This window comes from Suillus plorans (assembly GCF_016647745.1).
Source record: "Suillus plorans strain S12 chromosome Unknown HD556scaffold_47, whole genome shotgun sequence".
NCBI classification, from domain to species: Eukaryota; Fungi; Basidiomycota; class Agaricomycetes; order Boletales; family Suillaceae; genus Suillus; species Suillus plorans.
In genome coordinates, this window is record NW_024537431.1 from 304,359 (window position 1) to 322,186 (window position 17,828).

Consider the following 17,828-nt stretch of genomic DNA (forward strand, 5'->3'; position numbering starts at 1 on the left):
GCGAAGCGTGGCAGTAGTCGAAAGCGTTGTAGTTCTCTGTGCCACGCTTCCGCTTTGTACGGCGTGATGGGGCTACGCTTTCTGTGCTCTAGGGCAGCGCTGGGCCCCGTGGGTGACAGCGCCGCATCCGGAGCAGACGTGCTTGGCATCGTGTTTGGCGCTGTCACATCCTTCCTCGCGTTGCCAGGCGGTGCAGAGTTGTTTGCCTTCCTTGGTCCAGAGGGCTTTATGGATGCGTTCGGAGATGGTGCTGTGCTTGCCGTCCCACGTGTGGGTGGCCGAGCAGTCAATGGTGCGGTGAGGGCTGCGGCTGAGGCAGATAGCGCAGCAGGGGAGGGGGGTGTTGGGGTCTCGAAAGGACTTGCTCTTCTTGCTAGGCCTCGTTTCTGGAAGCTAACAGAGTGTGAGTGCTGCTGTTGGTTCCTGTTTGACCCTGTTGCCTCGATGGCACGGGACTGGTGTGGTTGGCGCATGATGGCCGGGTTTGGTTTGGGAGTGGGAGGCACGTGATGGCCAGCGACGATGGAGGTCGCGTAGCGTATGGATCATGATGTCCAGTTAACGCAGGTGGTGGCGGAGCGTGATGTCCGCCGGTGGGTAGGGTTTGTTCAGACGCGATGCCAAACGAGAGTGGGGGGAGAAAGGTACAAGGTAGGCGAGCAACGTGGAGAACGTTTAGTTGCGATTCTGGTATGAGGATGGTGAGGGCAAGCGTACCTGGCTAGACAGTATCTGCATTCTGAATTGGTTAAATATCGTCTCACGAGCTTCATTCAGCAAGTCCTGGTTGATTTTCGCAATGCTCCAACTATTGGAGCTGCCGACGGCGAGGTGCCAACGCTTGCGTTGTTGGGCTTGATATAACAGCAGCGCGCGTTGTTTGTGAGTGTCGAAATCGTGGCGCCATCTGTGATTCTGTAGTGCGGACCAGAATGCAATGTGCATATTCACTCGGTCGTCTGGCCAGTCGTTGTCCTTCATGAAGGTGACCATGCGCGGAGCTGATTCGTTGAATTGCTCCCAGGTGAGGTTTTCGTCTTTGACGACTTGGACTTTGGGGTCTTTGGCAGCGCCGGCAGGAATCCACTTGTGTAGTCCGTCGGATGAGGGCAGCATTACCAGGGCGTCTTCGTCAGCCGTGAACGCTGATCGGGATGCTTCTTCGAGACCGATGTTAGTGAAATAGAATAGTTCACAGTACTCGCCGGACTTCATCTTCCGCGTTGCATATTGAGAAGGGAGGATGATGGGGTCCGAAGGGATTTCAACGTCTTTGACTGGAGCGTACTTGGCTTTGTTCTTTTTACGCTGCTCTTTGACGGCTGCTTCTTGTTCTGCCTTTAAAGCTTGTTGGCGCTGGGCTTCTTCTTCTGCGGCTTCTCTGCGCTCGGCTTCTGCTTCTCGAGCTTCGCCTTCAAGTCTGACCGTCCAGAGACGCTTTTCTGCGTCATTCTGGATGCGCCAGAGGTTCGCTAAGATGGTAGCTGCTTGCAGGTCGTTGATGGCTTCGTTGACGAGTTCGGCTCTTGCTTCCGCGTGTTCGGGCTAGTGCTGCCGCGGTCCGGTTCCGTTCGGTTCAGAGGTGGTTGGACGAGAACCAAAAACCGGACCAAGGTTCGGTTCTAGTTATTTCAACGAACCTTAGACCGAACCTTTGCGAACGGTTCGCAGCGGTCAGGTTCAGTTTTTTCTCGGTCTGAACGCGAACTGAACGCAAAAAAATTACAGCCAGGAAAAAAAAACATAGGCAAGATATTTGTACTCGTAGTTACATGTCCAATGAAGCCGCATGTCCCTCAGCCTCTACTCCTGCAGAAAGATGCCCATTCCTATATGCTCCCTTCAGTAGTTGTAGTGCAGTGAACGTGTCAGTCGCGAGTGCATTGCGTCGGATAGTCGAAGTGATTCCTCCGCTTGAGAATGCTTGTTCGGAAGGAACGGAGCTGCCTTGAATGGGTAGATAGTCTCGCGCGATGCGCGCGAGTGTAGGGTATTGCAGCGAGTGAAGCTATTCAGTAGATTTAGTAGCGAAAAAACAAGTCAAAAAGAAAACTTACCCCCCCACCAGGCCACAATGTCATCAGTCTCCTCTAGTGGCGAAGACAAGTACATGTTGAGCTCTTGACGAGGATTGTGAGTAAGGTGGTCTGATGTCTTACGCGTCCTAATAGCCTCGCGCATCCAATCGTCACCATAGTGCTTGCGTACACTGGCAGCTCTCGTCGGCGGAGCGGATTGCTCATTGGTAGTAGGTGTTCGACTTGGCGGTGTATAATAGTCATCGAACTACAAAAAAAAAAAGATTAGAGCAGGAAAACAACATAGACGAGTACTCACCACGGCCTCCAGACGAGCTCTGCCATCTGCAACATCTCCAAAATCCCACCGGCCTTCAACGTATGCGAGCTTATAGTTTGGATCAAGAACTTAAATTACCATGGTCAGTATCAATATCCGTGTCGTCGTCAGATAATGGAGCGGAGAGCTGTAACACAACCTTCTTCCTAACTAGTTGCTCGGTTGCACTAGATAATGCGCGCTTGCGGCTTGTTGAAGAACAAGCGTTGTCGGAATCACGAAGGCGCGCAGAAGGTTTAGAGGTGTGAATGGAGCGTCGAGCACCTGCAGTAAGTGGCACTGGTTTGTGTCCAGTCTGCAGTAGCACAGAGAAGGCGTCTGTGGGTGGCTGGGCAGAGGAGGATGGAGCGGAAATGGGGACGGCATCATCAGGATCATTGTAAAAAACGATGTCTTTGGCGTCCTTTAGAGACCCGTCTGGGTTGAGGGCACACTGTGCTTCAGGTTCAGACATTGTACCGGTAGTCAAAATATATCACTCACCTTGCTCCCTTTATATGTGAATACCCAATCTCCTACTAACTCATAGTATGCGTTGAAGGATCCTAAGAAATATAATATGTCAATCAGTTTATTGCGCTTGATTTGACGGAAAAGTCATACCTTGAGCTTGATTGAACAGGTAGGCGTTATCGGACAGCAGGGTGTGCGGGATGCGAACCTCCGGACAGGATAAGTCAAAAAAAGTCTTGAGAATGCCAAAGGTCAAAGTGACCATGGCGAATCTTGAGGATCGAGAAGTCAAAATGACCATAAGCGTGTGATTGAGCCTTGAAGGTGTTGCAAGGAAGATTCGGTTCGGGGTTCGGAACGGTTCGGGAAGGTCCGAACCTATAGATGAACCGCACAGGAGTTAGCGGACCACGAACCTCATTCCGGTTCGGTCCGTGCAAAATGCTGGACCATGGACCGAACCAAGGACGAACCTGACCAATGGTCAGGTTCGAACCACGGTTCGGAACTGGACCACGGCAGCACTAGTTCGGGCGTTCGAAAGTCGGGGGCAATAGCGAGGTTTGGGTTTGCCATTGGTAGAGGCATAGTAGGGAACGTGAAATTTGCAAATACACGACAGAAAAGGTAAAGAAGACAATGGGGGGAACTACTACTGACGTAGTGATTAGAGAATTGGCTACTGACGTGGGTCAGGACAAGGTGCGTTAGCGCCACCTTACTTACTCACGCGTAGATTAAATTCTGTGACAGCCGAGGCACGAGGCTGTCACAGAATACTAACTTCGAGCAGCATCGACAAATATTGTTGCTAAGCATCCGAGTCAGCATCATGAATCGTTCACGATCGCAAGAAGGTATGTGGCTGTCACCCCAAGTCGCACGAGCATTGAATACTGCGCGAGATTACACTGACTGTTAGTACAAGGTATACGTACACTCAGTACAGCATGTGCACACCAACTGGTGTTGGACATCAAATAGACTTATCTCGCAAGAAGATGATTCTATGGGGCCGCCGAGCGCCGTTACGATACAGGAATACTACGGTATGTATTTTCAGCAAGTATAATCTTAGTAGTATACTAATTTGTTGTTGAGGAAAGCTACTGCCACTACTATATCATGTACAAGATGTCATCGTCTCGTCTATTATTCCATTATTCTTTATATCGACTTTCAACCTTCCCGTCGCTGCATTATTAAGGAGGCTTCAAAAGCATTTCTTTCCTCCATGTACTAGAGGTTCAAATTCACAGCCAAGTCCTATGCCGTCACCGGGACCTACTCACAGGCTATAACATCCACGTCGTCATCAGTCCAGGCACATTTAGTTGCTGCCACTGAATCGCGTGGATGCCACAGACAAGAGTAAGACGTAGAAGCTGGTGTTGAGCACACTCATATTATTGAATGATAGTATCGTCGCCTAAGGCTCGCTGGTTAAGATGCGTTGTCTTATTCCAGATGAGATTAGTTGGACCCTTTTGAATGATAGCTTGGCGAAGGGGGAATGAATTCGGGAATGGTTTTTCCAAAACTTCGAATGTGCCAAGTCGCATGATGTACGGTAAGTACTAACCATTACTAGAAAAATTCCCTTCTCCCCCTTAGTTTGGCACGCATACTTGATTGCGCCAACCTTGAAAGTCACATTAACATGTTCATGAAGGCTACTGTCTCTATATGTGTATAGTGATCATGTACGAAATGGCCGTCCCGCTAGGCTACTGATCCATCATTCTTTACATCGACTTTTAACCTTGCGCTGCATTGAGCCTTTAAAAGTCGCAGGACCCCACGTCACCAGTTATACCGTTTACTAGAGGTTCAAATTCATCAGCCAAGCCCTACGCCATCACCGGGGACTACTCACAGGCTATACTATCTTCTTCATCATCACCAGCCCCGATACACTCATTTGCCACTGTGAATCGCATGAATACCACAGATAAGAGTAAGACGTAGAAGCTGGTGTTGGGCACGCTCATTCTAGTATTGAATGATACCGTCGCCTGAAGCTCGCTGGTTAAGATGCGCTATTTTATTCCAGATGAGATTAGTTGGGCCCTTTTAAATGCCAGCTCAGCGAATGGGAAATGCATGGGTTTAAAATTCAGGAATGGTTTTTCCAAAACTTTGAATGTGTCAAGTCGCACGACGTACGGTACTAGTAACCGTTACTAGAACAAATTCCTTCTCCCCCTTCGTCCACGTATACTTAACTGCACGAACCTTGAATGTAGGTGCGGTACCTACTAGGACACAGGCTCCCTAGATTAAAATGTATTGTCTTACATAGAGTTCTGCCATCGTCGTCAAGTATAGTCGTGGTAGTATACTTAATTTCTCACTACCCACTCAAGTGATAAACTGGAAATACAATTTGTTGTTGAAGGCTGCTGTCACTATGTGTGTATAGTGATGATCATATACAAAACGACCGTCCCGTCTGCTGATCCATTATTCTTTACATCAACGTTCAACCTTCCGCTGCATCAAGCCTTTAAAAGATATCGGCCGGGCTGAGCTCGTTACCCACTTCTCTTACTAGAGGTTCAAATTCATCAGCCAAGACCTACACCATCACCGGGACCTACTCACAGCCTATACCATCTACATCGTCACTCAGGCTCCTGTTATACTCCGAGTCGCTGGCGACGGGTGCTGCTGAGATTTGCGCGAAGGTCACAGACAAGAGTAAGATGTAAAAGCTAATTGTAGGCAGGATCATGGTAGTATTGAAATGATACTGTTGGCTAAAACTTGTTGGTTAAGGTGCGTTTTTGTGTGCCAGATGAGATTGTAGTTGGGCCCTTTTATATATCAGCTCGGCGAGGATTTACCCAATGTTTACCCAAGTGAAGCACGTTGTTTTGGAATTTCGAGATAGTATTTTCTCATATTTTTGTCAAAGGTAAGATGGAAGTCGGCGTTCAAATTCGGTGCACAGCAATTGACTGATGCGGACTTACCACAAACTTACCATGGCTGTATTAATCGCAAGTATTGCCTGGCGGTAAAGCGGTAAAGGTTTCAGAGTACTAGTACCTACTAGTACTGACCCATATCTCAAGGCCGGGATGACGGCACCTACAGGTTTTTACTGTTTTGGATCCAACACCACAATATTAATGCTGATGCGTAGCACTCCGAGCAAGGATATGCCGTCACTTTCGGGTTAACAGCCTGACTTGAGCGAAAACTGTTTAATGCAGTTGCTGCCATAATGAAGTAGGATCGAAACAGTCAACGATGAGCTTGAAGGAGCGATTGTTCGAGTAGTTCCTTCTATCGAGATAGCGGTAAATCCATTCTCCGACTTGCGCAAGCCAGAAAACATCAACACTTCAAAACAAACTTTATCGGCTATTCGTACCATACTTTAGACTCGTAACCAGTCTGACTATGCTTCAATTTATACGCCAGGCTGGTTACGAGCCCAACCATACTTGCCTACTTTTCTTATGTCGTACACAGTGCCAGGACAGGCCGTAGAGCGACAGTTTCCGTAAACTGGCGAAATAATTTGTTGTTAAAGGTTACTGTTACTATGTGTGCACTACAGTAGTCAAATACAAAATGATGACCGTCCCGGCTGCTGTGCCATTATTCTTTACATCAACTTATATCCTTCCGCTGCCTTGAGGCTTTAAAAGACTTTGCAGGGGTCACTCATTCCATCATGTACTAGAGGTTCAAATTCATCAGCCAAGTCATACACTATCACCGGGCACTACTCACAGGCTATACCATCTACATCGTCACTCAGGCTCCTGTTAGTAGCATTACACTCCGAGTCACTGGTGACGGGTGCTGCTGAGATTTGCGCGAAGGCCACAGACAAGAGTAAGATGTAAAAGCTAATTTTGGGCAGAATCATGGTATGTAGCATTGAATGATACTGTTGGCTAAGACTGGTTGGTTGAGATGCGTTTTTGTGTGCCAGATGAGATTTTAGTTGGGCCCTTTTATACATCAACTCGGCGACGGTTTGCCTAAGCGAAGCGCGTTGCTTTGGAATTTAGAGATAGTGTTTCCTCATATTTTTGTCAAAGGTAAGATGGAAGTCGGCGTTCAAATTCGGTGCACAGCAATTGACTGATGCGGGCTTACCATGGCTGTATTAATCGCAAGTATTGCCTGGCGGCGCCACGGTAAAGGTTTCAGAGCACTAGTACTGAAAGGCCGGGATGCACCTACAGGTTTGTACTATTTTTGGATTCAACACCACAATGCTGATGCACAGCACCTCCGAGCGGACATGAATCATGTAATCATGTGACGACGCGACCATGCGGCCCATAGAACTTGAAGCTTGAAGGATCCGCGACTGTTCGAGTAGTTCCTTCTATCGAGATAGCGGTAAATCCATCCTTCCGACTTGCGCAAGTCAGAAAACATCAATACTTCAAAACAAACTTTATCGGCTATTCGTGCCATACTTGCCTATTTTCCTTATGTCGCACACAGTCCCAGGATAGGCCGTAGAGCAACGGTTTCCGTAAACTGGCGAAATGATTTGTTGTTGAAGGCTACTGTCACTGTGTATAGTAATCAAATACAAAATGATGACGGCTGCTGGTTCCATTATTCTTTACATCAACTTTTAACCTTCCGCCGCATTGAGGCTTTATTAAAAGCAGCTCGCTCCTTCTTTTGCTATAGGTTCAAATTCATCAGTCGAGTCCTACACCATCGCCGGAATCTACTCACAGTCTATACCATCCACATCGTCACCGGTCCTGCGACATGCCGAGCCACTAGTAGCGACTGCTGCCGGGATTCGCGCAAAGGCCACAGACAAGAGTAAAATGTGAAAGCTGATGTTGGGCAGGATCATGGTGTTGAATGATACCGTTGGCTAAGTCTCACTGGCTAAGATGCGTTGTTGTATACCAGATGATATTGGTAGTTGGGTCCTTTTAAACAATCAGCTCGGCGAGGGGTCACCTAAAATGAAGTGCGTTGGTTGGAATTCAGGGATAGTAGTATTCTTGTCAAAGGTACGAAGGAACTCGGCACTCAGATTCAGTGCACGATAGTTGACTGATGCGGACTTACTAGTATGGCTGTACTAATCATAAGTATTGCCAGTGCCTTATGGTCAAAGTACTAGCACCGAACATCTTAAGGCCGGCACGACGGCACTTCCAGGTTCGTAACGATTTTTGGAGTGGTATCCACCACCACGACGCTGATGCAGAGCAGCATAGGACCTGCGAGCAAAATCATGGCGGAGTCTCTTCGGAGGAGCACGACTTACCATTGACAACATTGTAGTGTCCTGCACGACGATGGATTCGTTGCTTGACTATGAAGGTCACCTAAGTACTAGTAGCACGGTACTACCATCACCATGTGCAGCTGGTCGGAGATCAGTGTGCGTGTGCTGCGACGATTCTAATGTCTCATTACAGCATTTGTACCGCCCCATACAACTAAGGTTATCACGACTTACCGTAAAAAGTAGTTAGCAAAGTATGAGCGCCCCTGTTGGTTTGGTGTTGTTCCAATAACACATAAGGCGGCTAAATGATTTTTTTTCAAATTCTGGTCTATCAATACGGCGAAGATAGCCGTAAATACGTCTGTGTGATCGCTGAGCTCAACAGGTGGATTGGGACGCCATATAACAGCACTCACTGGAGTCTCGTCTCTCCTCGTTCGGAGCCTCGAGCGGTTGACCGCATCGGATCCGACTGTATGAGTTGTTTTGTCAACACCACACATATTTCTACGAACGAAGTTGACATTCTACATCTGAATCATGCGGTCTAGCCGTGTGCATGAATGATGGTAAGTGGTCTAGCTGAGCTACTCACCTGTCACATTAAGAACTATCAAAGAGAATTAGCCTCAGTACCTTACGACACATCTTTCAGGATGACGGAGATGTCGGTAGATTATGATGCCACAAAGCCTGGTTGCCATGCGTGAGGTGGAAAAGCAGTTCGATTTCATTTCTGTTATCCGTCGGTGATTTCCCAGGTGCCCAACATTGTGGGCGTTATGTACAGTCGCTGCAATCAGCATCAGCATCAGGCCATCATCGGAATCATCATGTGGCAACGCCGCCATGCAGCCCACAGAACTTGAAGGAGGCGACTGTTAGTTCCTTCTATTGGTAAATCCATTCTCCGACGGCAAGCCAGAAAACATCAACACTTCAAAACAAAATTTATCGGCAATCTCCCCCTCGTATATATACTACGTACAGCACCGCGTCTTAACAATTTTTGCGGTTCATAAATGTAGAAATTGTCTCTGGACTCAGCGCAATCACGTGCTGATTGAATCATACGAAAGGACAGGTTTGACCGCGCCGGACAATCAACCAGTCCATATGCGAGATCCGCGAGGAGCTCTAACTTGACCGGGGTAAAGTATTTTAGGGCTATGGCAGATTAGTTGGCAGTGCTAATCATATATCAACAGGATGCCTGGGCTTAATCTTGCGTTACTACCAGTACCTTCAAGCAGAATCAGGCAATCAGTATCCATGATGTCTCGAGTAGAACTCGCAGTTGGTTGGATGTTCGGGATGTTTACTATACTTGCCACCATGTGGCATACTCACATCCGACTGCAACCGGCAGAACATCGCAAGTACCTCCCATATGTGTCGAAGCAAAAACATGATAGACTGACCTCCGCACTTTAGAATCTATAGAATACACTTACGCTGGTGACGATTACCCATGGGAATTTCCTGTCGATCTCACCCATGACGCCGTCGCGATGACTCTTCACGAGAGTGTGCATTTTGCTCTAAATGCATCTGATACAGAATCTCAACTGGAGTGGGAGAGCCTCCCAAGTTGGCCGAAAATAGTTGGTCGCACCCATCTAGGACCAGAGCAGCGACTTTTCGTGCTGGTCTTCGGTCATCAGCTTCACTGTTTATGGATACTGCAGGAAGCCCTCCTCGACTACAACCGTGACAAACCCTTGACCAATCTTCATCACGCACATCACTGTCTCAATTATCTTCGGCAGACTCTTATGTGTGATGCTGCACATACGTTGGAAATGGGAGACTTTCTGAATGTCGATTATGAGAAGGACAGAGTGGGGGACACATTAGTGTGCAGGGACTGGAGCAAGGCCATTTCTGTATCTGAAGAGTACCATGAGAAGTGGTTGCAGTGGAGGACGCATTGGGACTGAATTGATACACTACTTCGTACGCTTCAACCTGTTCGCTGAATGTATCCGCAGAACTATGTATTATTTTACTGAGTGGTTCAATGGCTGTACTAGGTTTTAAATGTGTATCCGAGCCTGTTCAACCCAACAAAATCGTTCAGTCTCTACTAGTAGTACTGCCTTATATTACGGAGTTGCATAACCAGAGTTGTCACGAGTCCCAGACGAGGGGAAAGCCCTGCAAACCGGCTCCTGCAAATTACTTATGCGTCTTCGCAATGTTGATTTTTTGGGTAGAACAATCCCTCTTTGGGCTAATGCTTCGCTGTACCCGTGGAAGGAGGAAATCGCTGCGATAATCTGGTTATTCCATTCCCATGCATTAAATCTTACTTATATTTTACAGGATTAACTATTAAGAAAATCAGCCACCACTTGAAGGTACCTCGCCTGGTTCTCCTCCTCCAAGAATGGCATATGACGCTGCGAAAACTGCGCCCACTTCACATGCGGGATTCTCTGGAAGAAAGGACTCACGCAGACGTCCTGCGCTTCGTCCATCACACCGTTGGTGAGCAGAGTTGGAGCCGTGATTGTGTGAATCTGATCCAGACATGACCACGACTTCAGTGTTCCTGTGATCGTAAACTCTGACGGTCCGATCCTAGCAACCATGATCAGTACATATCAGAAAGATGCATTGAGACATCACCTACATCGTATGATATACGGTGGGATGTCGCATCATAGCCGCAAAGGACATTTCCATCACCTTCGGCCAGGGGGTCTTGCAAACGTGCTTCTCATAGAAGATCTCCATGCCTTGTTGATATTCGGGGCTATTTGTCGTTCCCTCCTTCTCGTGCCTTTCAATCGTCTCCCTCATATTCGCTGGCAGCGCTTTCAGCAGCTGGCGGGTGCTTTGTTCCCACAATGCCATGGACGGCGCTCCGCCGGTGATGACGAGGTGTTTGAGACCCACAGGATGTCTGTGGCTGGCGTAGTGGGCCCCAAGCATCCCTCCCCAAGAGTGACCTAGAAGAGCGAAGCCATTCTGGATACCAAGGTGGGCAACGAGGTTTTCCAGCTCATCCACGAAGAGATCAACGGTCCAAAACTCTTTGGGCTTGTCCGCCACACCTTCAAAAAAGGACTTTCCGATGCCGATCTGGTCATAAAAAACGACGGGAATGTTGCATTTGTTGTGAATTTCGGCGAGAGGTGTCATATACTCATGTGAGACGCCAGGGCCACCGTGCAGCACGATGAGAGGGTGTGCACCTGAAGTGAGATCGCCAAGGATTTTGTACCAAGTCTGGTACGTATCGTCTCCGACTTTGAAATCTACTTTTCCTGTAACTTCAGCCATTCAAAGATCAACGTATGGGGCGCGTCGGAGGTATACTACTACAGGCTGTCGACCAAATGAGGCTTGATACGCGATAAATGCTGATGCGTTTGAAAATGACAACGTTAGGACCAAGTTGGAACGTTCAACTTGAATTATCGCGGCTGTGTCATGCGCCGCCGAAATGGCGGTGTTTCGATGGTTGTAAACTTGTTGGGAGCCGATCTACTTCGGATTCAACGCTAAGAAGGCACTAATTGCTTACAATCGAGCATCGATGCTGTGCTATGAGGTAAGTCCCTCCCAATTCTACTAGTCTATTCTGATATTCATTCGGATATCAAGCTTACTTACGGATGCGCCTTAGCTGGGAGGAACCATCGTATCTCCCTGGACTTCCAATTCCGTGGACCGTTCAAACATGCGCCCTCGTTTCCTGAAGAGGAAATGTTTAGTCATTTGAAAGGTTCTGATTTTGCAATTGTAGTGATTAATCCCGCCACGTCATGCTTGAAAGCACCACACGGTTTATCGCACCCGCTTAAGAACCTTGCAATGGATATGTTTTGGCATTATTTAACGAGGTGCTCGCATCATGGTCGCGACTCGCTCCCACTCTCCCCAGATATCTCCTTACTCCTCCGGAAGCCTGAGGATCCTTCAGGTTATTCTGTTCGCCATCTGATACATCATGTCATCTAGTTGGACACCAGACGAATCGTCTGAAGTGCTTCTCGCAGAGAAAGGCTGGTTGCAGGGTGCAGTGGCCAGCTCCATTGCATATGGCATTGGTGTTACACTGTTCTTTATGTGCTTCTACTCCCTCATCCGGCAAATCACCCGCACGAACTACAAAAAGAGCCTGCCTCTGCTCATATACATCACCATAGATTTTATCCTCGGCACCTTATTTATGGCAACGCTGGCTGATTTCACGCAACTCGCATTCATTCAATATCGCGATTATCCAGGCGGTCCGAACGCATTTGAGAATAACATGTTCGGCATTCCAGTGGACATGGTTGGAAACGTCTGTGGTGTTCTGATGATGGCTCTTTCAGATGGATTGGTCGTGAGTAAAGATATTCGATGTTGAAATGTTATCGCTAATATATCTGTTCAGGTTTGGCGTTGCATGGTAATTTACCGTGGGTGTATGGTGCCAGCGTGGATCATCATGTTGTTCCCTTGTCTGATGTTGGCTGCATCTGTCGGTCAGTTGCTTACTTTTCATGTCTGTTTGATTGTATCGGATGCTCACTATCACAACCAATAGTTACGGGCATACTGTGGCTGCTTCAATTAACCAGCAATTCCCCATTTTTCACGACTAACATCAACTACACCGTTCCATATCTCGGCCTCTCACTCGCACTGAACATCATCATCACGATCGTTATCGTACTTCGTCTACTCACATATCGTCATCGAATTTCCAAAGTTCTTGGCTCTGGCTACGGCACTCAGTACACGTCGATTGCCGCGATGATAGTCGAATCTGCCGCTCTTTATTCCGCGTTTTCGCTGGCACTCCTGATACTCTTCCTTATAAACAATCCCATATTTGCAGCATTTATTGAATTGCTACCTCAGATTCAGGTTAGTACTGGCGATTAGAGAGGCATTCGCGCTACTTATGACATGCCACAGGTGATTGCAATGTTGCTCATAGTTTTCCGGGTCGCGCAAGGAAAGGGTTGGTCTCAGGACACCATGTCCAGGGTCATGACCTCGAAGCCATCAATGCAAGCAATCCGTATGGGCGATTTCGGGTACAGTTTGCAGGATGGCTCCAAAACGTTCACTAGTTCCCCTGGCATTAGAGTGCATGCGAACTACAAGAGCAATGACCACGAGTCAGCAGACACGACTGTGTGAGCAAGGTCGCTTGGATACTGAGATAACAGTGTAGAATGCCCCGGGTCAGAGTACATGTAAAACGAATATTTATTTAGTATACTTTGACAGTAGACCGGTCTCGGGATTGTATTGTTTGGACTTTGTACTGCACAAAAGAACATATTTATGTAACGAAATCTTGCATCGGCGTAGTCGTTCAGCCTGAAGGGAAACACGTTAATATTAACAGAAGAGGACGTATCGGTCTCCCACTATGTAGCACTAGTAAGGGCTGGCCTCGGTGTTATCACGGAGCTGATGCGCTCAAACTAATATTCGCAGATAAGTAATTGGTTGCCAGTGGTGGACTGCCTTTCAGCCCCACCACCGGGTCCTCATTACGCTAACCTTTGTCTTCCATAAATTTACGGCACCTAAATACTTCTACGAGCCACGCAGTGATCTGTATCCGAAGCAACCCCACGATGAGGATGAGTCCCCGTACCTTGTCGTGGCATCAATCGTACAGGTGACTACTGGCCGTATTCCGCATTATGATGCGGCGACTCTGATTGATCAATCCGGGAATCACACCGTGAGTACCGCACTAGTAGCGTACTGCCACGGGGCTACTAGTACTATCTGTAGTTGGATATTAAGCGCCAAAAGTTACTACAATTCCCTGCACATACTAGTAGTGATGAGACGACTTTTCTTTGCTCTTAAAGTGATACTCGCCACAGTCGTAGGCATTGGCCTTGCCAATCTTATTGCACGAAGGCCTCGATTGTCCGACAGCAGTCTTTTCAAAGGAATTGCTCTCAGCCATGGTACTACAAAGCTTTCGAGCATGTCCTACAGACTTGACTGACAATTCCACGTATCAGATCTATCCCTTCAAATAGATTTCGGAGAACCAGTATGGATGCGAATAGACCAAACAGCACACTACCGCGCCGATACAGATGAGGGCGGAGAAGAGTTTGCGAAACTCATTCCACGGGGAGGGCACACCGTTCCCATCAAAGATGAGGAGACGGGTGAAAGTCGCATTTACACGGTGACGCTCTTTCACCAGCTCAAGTGCCTGGGAATTATCCGTGACAACTATGCGGAAATGCGCCCCCCGTCGTCGGTTACTCGTCACTGCATGAATTATCTTCGCCAATCAATTTTGTGCCACCCCAACATCAAAATCGAGCCGGTCGTAAATAACTTGGGGACCGCCGTCAGGGGATACGAGACCGTTTGTCGTGACTGGACAAAAGTGTATGAGGAGGTGGATAAGCTAAATGGAATGACTTCGGATGTGTAGGAGGTTTGAACGGATACCTGTACAGACTGCACTCCAGAACTATACAGTGCGTACTGAAGTATACACACAATTGTACTTACATAGGCCAAAATAAATGTATCTGCACAAATTGGACGAGAGTTTGTGTATGTGGGCTCGTAAAAAGTTTGCCAAGGATGACTGAAAACGACATGTGCGTGAGATTGTTGGATGGTACATCTGAAACGCCAGAGCGACGAAAAGCCAGGAAATGAATACTTTCATTTGATAGAGACGCCAAATGATATGGTCATATCTTGAGATGTAGTCCGAGTCGAGCAGAGCGGCTAGCTGCAACGTCCATGATTAAACAGCGGAGTCGATCAACATCAAAAGTTCAACTCGGTGCTGACTACTAGCAAATAGCTAGACGCTTGCGACCATGCAGATAAATCTCCAAGTCATATTTATCGAGGTTAGAATGCACGCTCTCGTGAAGACTCATGACAATGGCTGCTTGACTCGGAGATGAACTTGATATCGACAGAGGGTGGGAGGTACTTGCGAATCGCGATGATGTGCTGCAGCCTGCCAGTAGCCACAACAGTTGGACCCATGTGTGTCATTTAATATGGACGTTTAAAACTTGTTTTCGACGTTGGAGTTTCAGCTTGGAGCACCCCGCACATACATGTAGGGTTGTCGAAAATTGCAAGGAGATTGCCGATAAATTTTGTTTTGAAGTGTTGATGTCTAGTTAGCTTGCAGTCGGAGAATGGATTTACCGACAGAAGGAATCAACTCCTTCAAGTTCTGTGGGCTGCATGGTGGCGTTGCCACATGATGATTCTGATGATGCCGATGGCCTAATCGCAGCGACTGTAACGCCCACAATGTTGGGCGCCTAGGAAATCACCGATGGATAACGGAAATGAAATCGAAATGCAACGAACTGCTTTTCCACCTCACCCATGTGGCAACCAGGCTTTGTGGTATCATAATCTATGCCATCTTCTGGTGCGCGAATGCCCTGATAGGCTGAGGCGTACCACTGTCCTCAATCCAGGGTAAGGTTATTTCTTTCTCATGAGTCAACATAACAGGCGAGCAGCTGAGCTAGACCAATCACCATGATCCATGGCTATCGGACCGCAGGACGTATCTCTATTCAGGTGTAGAATGTAACTTCTTTCGTGAAAAAATATGTGTGGTGTTGACAGAACAACTCATACAGTCAGATATGGCGACTGGTCAACCGCTCGAGGCTCCAGCGAGTACAATTATATGACGTCCCAATCCACCTCTTGGGCTCCGCCTGATCAGCCTGGATCACGCAGATATTGTCGAGTGGTTCCAATCCAACTTGGGAACTTATCGCTGACTATTTCAGTCGAAGTACTTCATCATAGCAGCAACTGCATTAAACAGATTTCCCTCAAAGTCATGTTATTTTCAAAGTAGTGACGGCATGTCCTTGCTTGGAGGTGCTATGCATCAGCATTGTGGTGTTGGATCCAAAAACAGTACAAACCTGCGGGTGCCGTCAGATATGGGTCAGTACGGGTACTCTGAGACCTTTACCGCCAGGCGATACTTACGATTAATACAGCCATGGTAAGTCCGCATCAGTCAATCACTGTGCACCGAATTTGAACGCCGACTTCCATCTTACCTTTGACAAAAATATGAGGCAATACTATCTCTAAATTCCAAAGCAACGTGCTTCACTTGGGTAAACCCTCGCCGAGCTGATGTATAAAAGGGCCCAACTACAATCTCAGCTGGTACACAAAAACGCATCTTAACCAACAAGTCTTAGCCAACCGTATCATTCAACACTACCATGATCCTGCCCAAAGTTAGCTTTTACATCTTACTCTTGTCCGTGACCCTCGCGCAAATCCCAGCAGCACCCGTCCCCAGTGACTCGGGGTGTAATGGTACTAACGGGAGCCTGAGTGACGATGTAGATGGTATAGGCTGTGAGTAGGTCCCGGTGATGGTGTAGGACTTGGCTGACGAATTTGAACCTCTAGTAAGTGATAGAATTGGTGACTTGGGGCCCTGCGGCTTTTAAAAGCTCGATGCAGCGGAAGGTTGAAAGTTGAATAATGGATCAGTAGACGGGACGGTCGTTTTGTATATGATCACTATACACATATCGTGACAGCAGCCTTCAACAACAAGTTGTATTCCAGCTTGAGCGATAAATCGATAATTTTGAGATCCGGTCTATGGGGAGGAATTCCGGGCGCAGTAAGCATTGCTAGGTAACCTGGTGTTTGTTCAGGAGCGTCGATAGGTGCGTAGTCTGCCTCTTTTAAAATATCTGAACTTAGATTATCATTTATCACTCACCAGGTAGAGAGTCCAGAATTTTTGTCATTGAATTCGTCAACAAATACGCGAGAGAAATGCACGGTCACCCGAGACACGCGCGAGCGCTAGTATGTGCGTGGGAAAAGAAAAGCACGCGCTTCATCGATCTCAGGCTGTTGTTTTATTTAAGAGCAGGAGCCTTTGTCGAGTGCCAGTGGTCTTCGCCAATTTCGCCAACTAATGTAGTGAATTGAGGATATGCGGCCATGCACACGGGAGTGTGGAATGAAAGCACGCGCATTTTGTGCCATAATGGTGATGATTTCACTGATGCTGCTTGCGTTGCTCAATGCTGATTCCCCTGCTCCTCTGAATACGGCTGCTACTTGTCGAAAATCTCCTAGGGTGACGAAGGTTTTTCCTCCGAATGCTGTATGAGGGCGATTGCAAATAAAACGACAGAGATCGTCGACGGACTCCCAAGCAACTTTGGCCAGCGCGTGGTGAAAATGGTAGTGAAGATTCACAGCGTCATCAGTGACAGGTAGAAGAACGATGTATCTGTTTTATTTCCAGTAGTTTTTATTGTCGTATTGTCATGATACCTAGATGCATTTGGGATAATCCATGAAAAGTACAGGTGGTTGCCATATAGCACTGGAACGAAAGAACGAAATTAAACGAGCAATGAGAAGTAGTAACAGGATGTGAGCTTGCGTCAGTACTTCAGTGTTGTACGCCGGCGTACTGGAATCATGTGTAGATGGTATCCATGTATGGTTGATAATGAAAATGATGGAAGAGCAACTTGGAAGTTGCAAATGAACAGCCCAGCATGACGGGGTGGACACAATTGACATCGAGCCGACGGCAACTCGTGCTAGATATAAAGCAATTAAGCATACGTGGACGAAGGGGGAGAATGGATTTGTTCTAGTGACAGTTACTAGCACTACATCGTGCGACTTGACACATTCAAAGTTTTGGAAAAAACCATTCCCGAATTTTAAACCAATGCATTCCCCCTTCGCCGAGCTGACATTTAAAGGGCCCAACTAATCTCATCTGGCAACGCATCTTGACCAGTGA

The 17,828-nt window shown here is 47.5% G+C and overlaps 5 protein-coding genes across 5 annotated transcripts; 3 read left to right on the top strand and 2 right to left on the bottom strand.

Moving 5' to 3' along the window:
* Positions 1–675: 675 nt before the first annotated feature.
* HD556DRAFT_1241785 (uncharacterized protein) lies at positions 676–1,542 on the bottom strand (the record flags this gene model as incomplete). Its single annotated transcript, XM_041298227.1, has 2 exons — positions 676–1,215; positions 1,270–1,542. Coding segments are annotated over 2 exons (813 nt in total), but the record flags the coding sequence as incomplete, so codon positions are not given.
* A 7,463-nt stretch (positions 1,543–9,005) lies between these two features.
* Positions 9,006–10,294, top strand: HD556DRAFT_1389311 (uncharacterized protein). Its single transcript, XM_041303508.1, has 3 exons — positions 9,006–9,192; positions 9,250–9,416; positions 9,476–10,294. The coding sequence occupies exons 2-3, from the start codon at positions 9,251–9,253 to the stop codon at positions 9,979–9,981; spliced, it is 672 nt and encodes a 223-aa protein (XP_041157777.1). The 5' UTR covers positions 9,006–9,192; position 9,250; the 3' UTR covers positions 9,982–10,294.
* Positions 10,295–10,352: 58 nt separating this feature from the next.
* On the bottom strand, positions 10,353–11,329 carry HD556DRAFT_1537620 (proline-specific peptidase; the record flags this gene model as incomplete). Its single annotated transcript, XM_041309664.1, has 2 exons — positions 10,353–10,624; positions 10,677–11,329. 2 exons carry the CDS (start codon positions 11,327–11,329, stop codon positions 10,369–10,371), a joined length of 909 nt encoding a protein of 302 aa, XP_041157778.1. The 3' UTR covers positions 10,353–10,368.
* Positions 11,330–11,622: 293 nt separating this feature from the next.
* On the top strand, positions 11,623–13,221 carry HD556DRAFT_681706 (uncharacterized protein). Its single transcript, XM_041311294.1, has 4 exons — positions 11,623–12,380; positions 12,432–12,522; positions 12,585–12,907; positions 12,959–13,221. The coding sequence occupies exons 1-4, from the start codon at positions 12,000–12,002 to the stop codon at positions 13,184–13,186; spliced, it is 1,023 nt and encodes a 340-aa protein (XP_041157779.1). The 5' UTR covers positions 11,623–11,999; the 3' UTR covers positions 13,187–13,221.
* Positions 13,222–14,072: 851 nt separating this feature from the next.
* Positions 14,073–14,462, top strand: HD556DRAFT_1433217 (uncharacterized protein; the record flags this gene model as incomplete). The annotated part of the gene is made up of 1 exon (XM_041305201.1): positions 14,073–14,462. One exon carries the CDS (start codon positions 14,073–14,075, stop codon positions 14,460–14,462), a length of 390 nt encoding a protein of 129 aa, XP_041157780.1.
* Between the last annotated feature and the right edge of the window lie 3,366 nt (positions 14,463–17,828).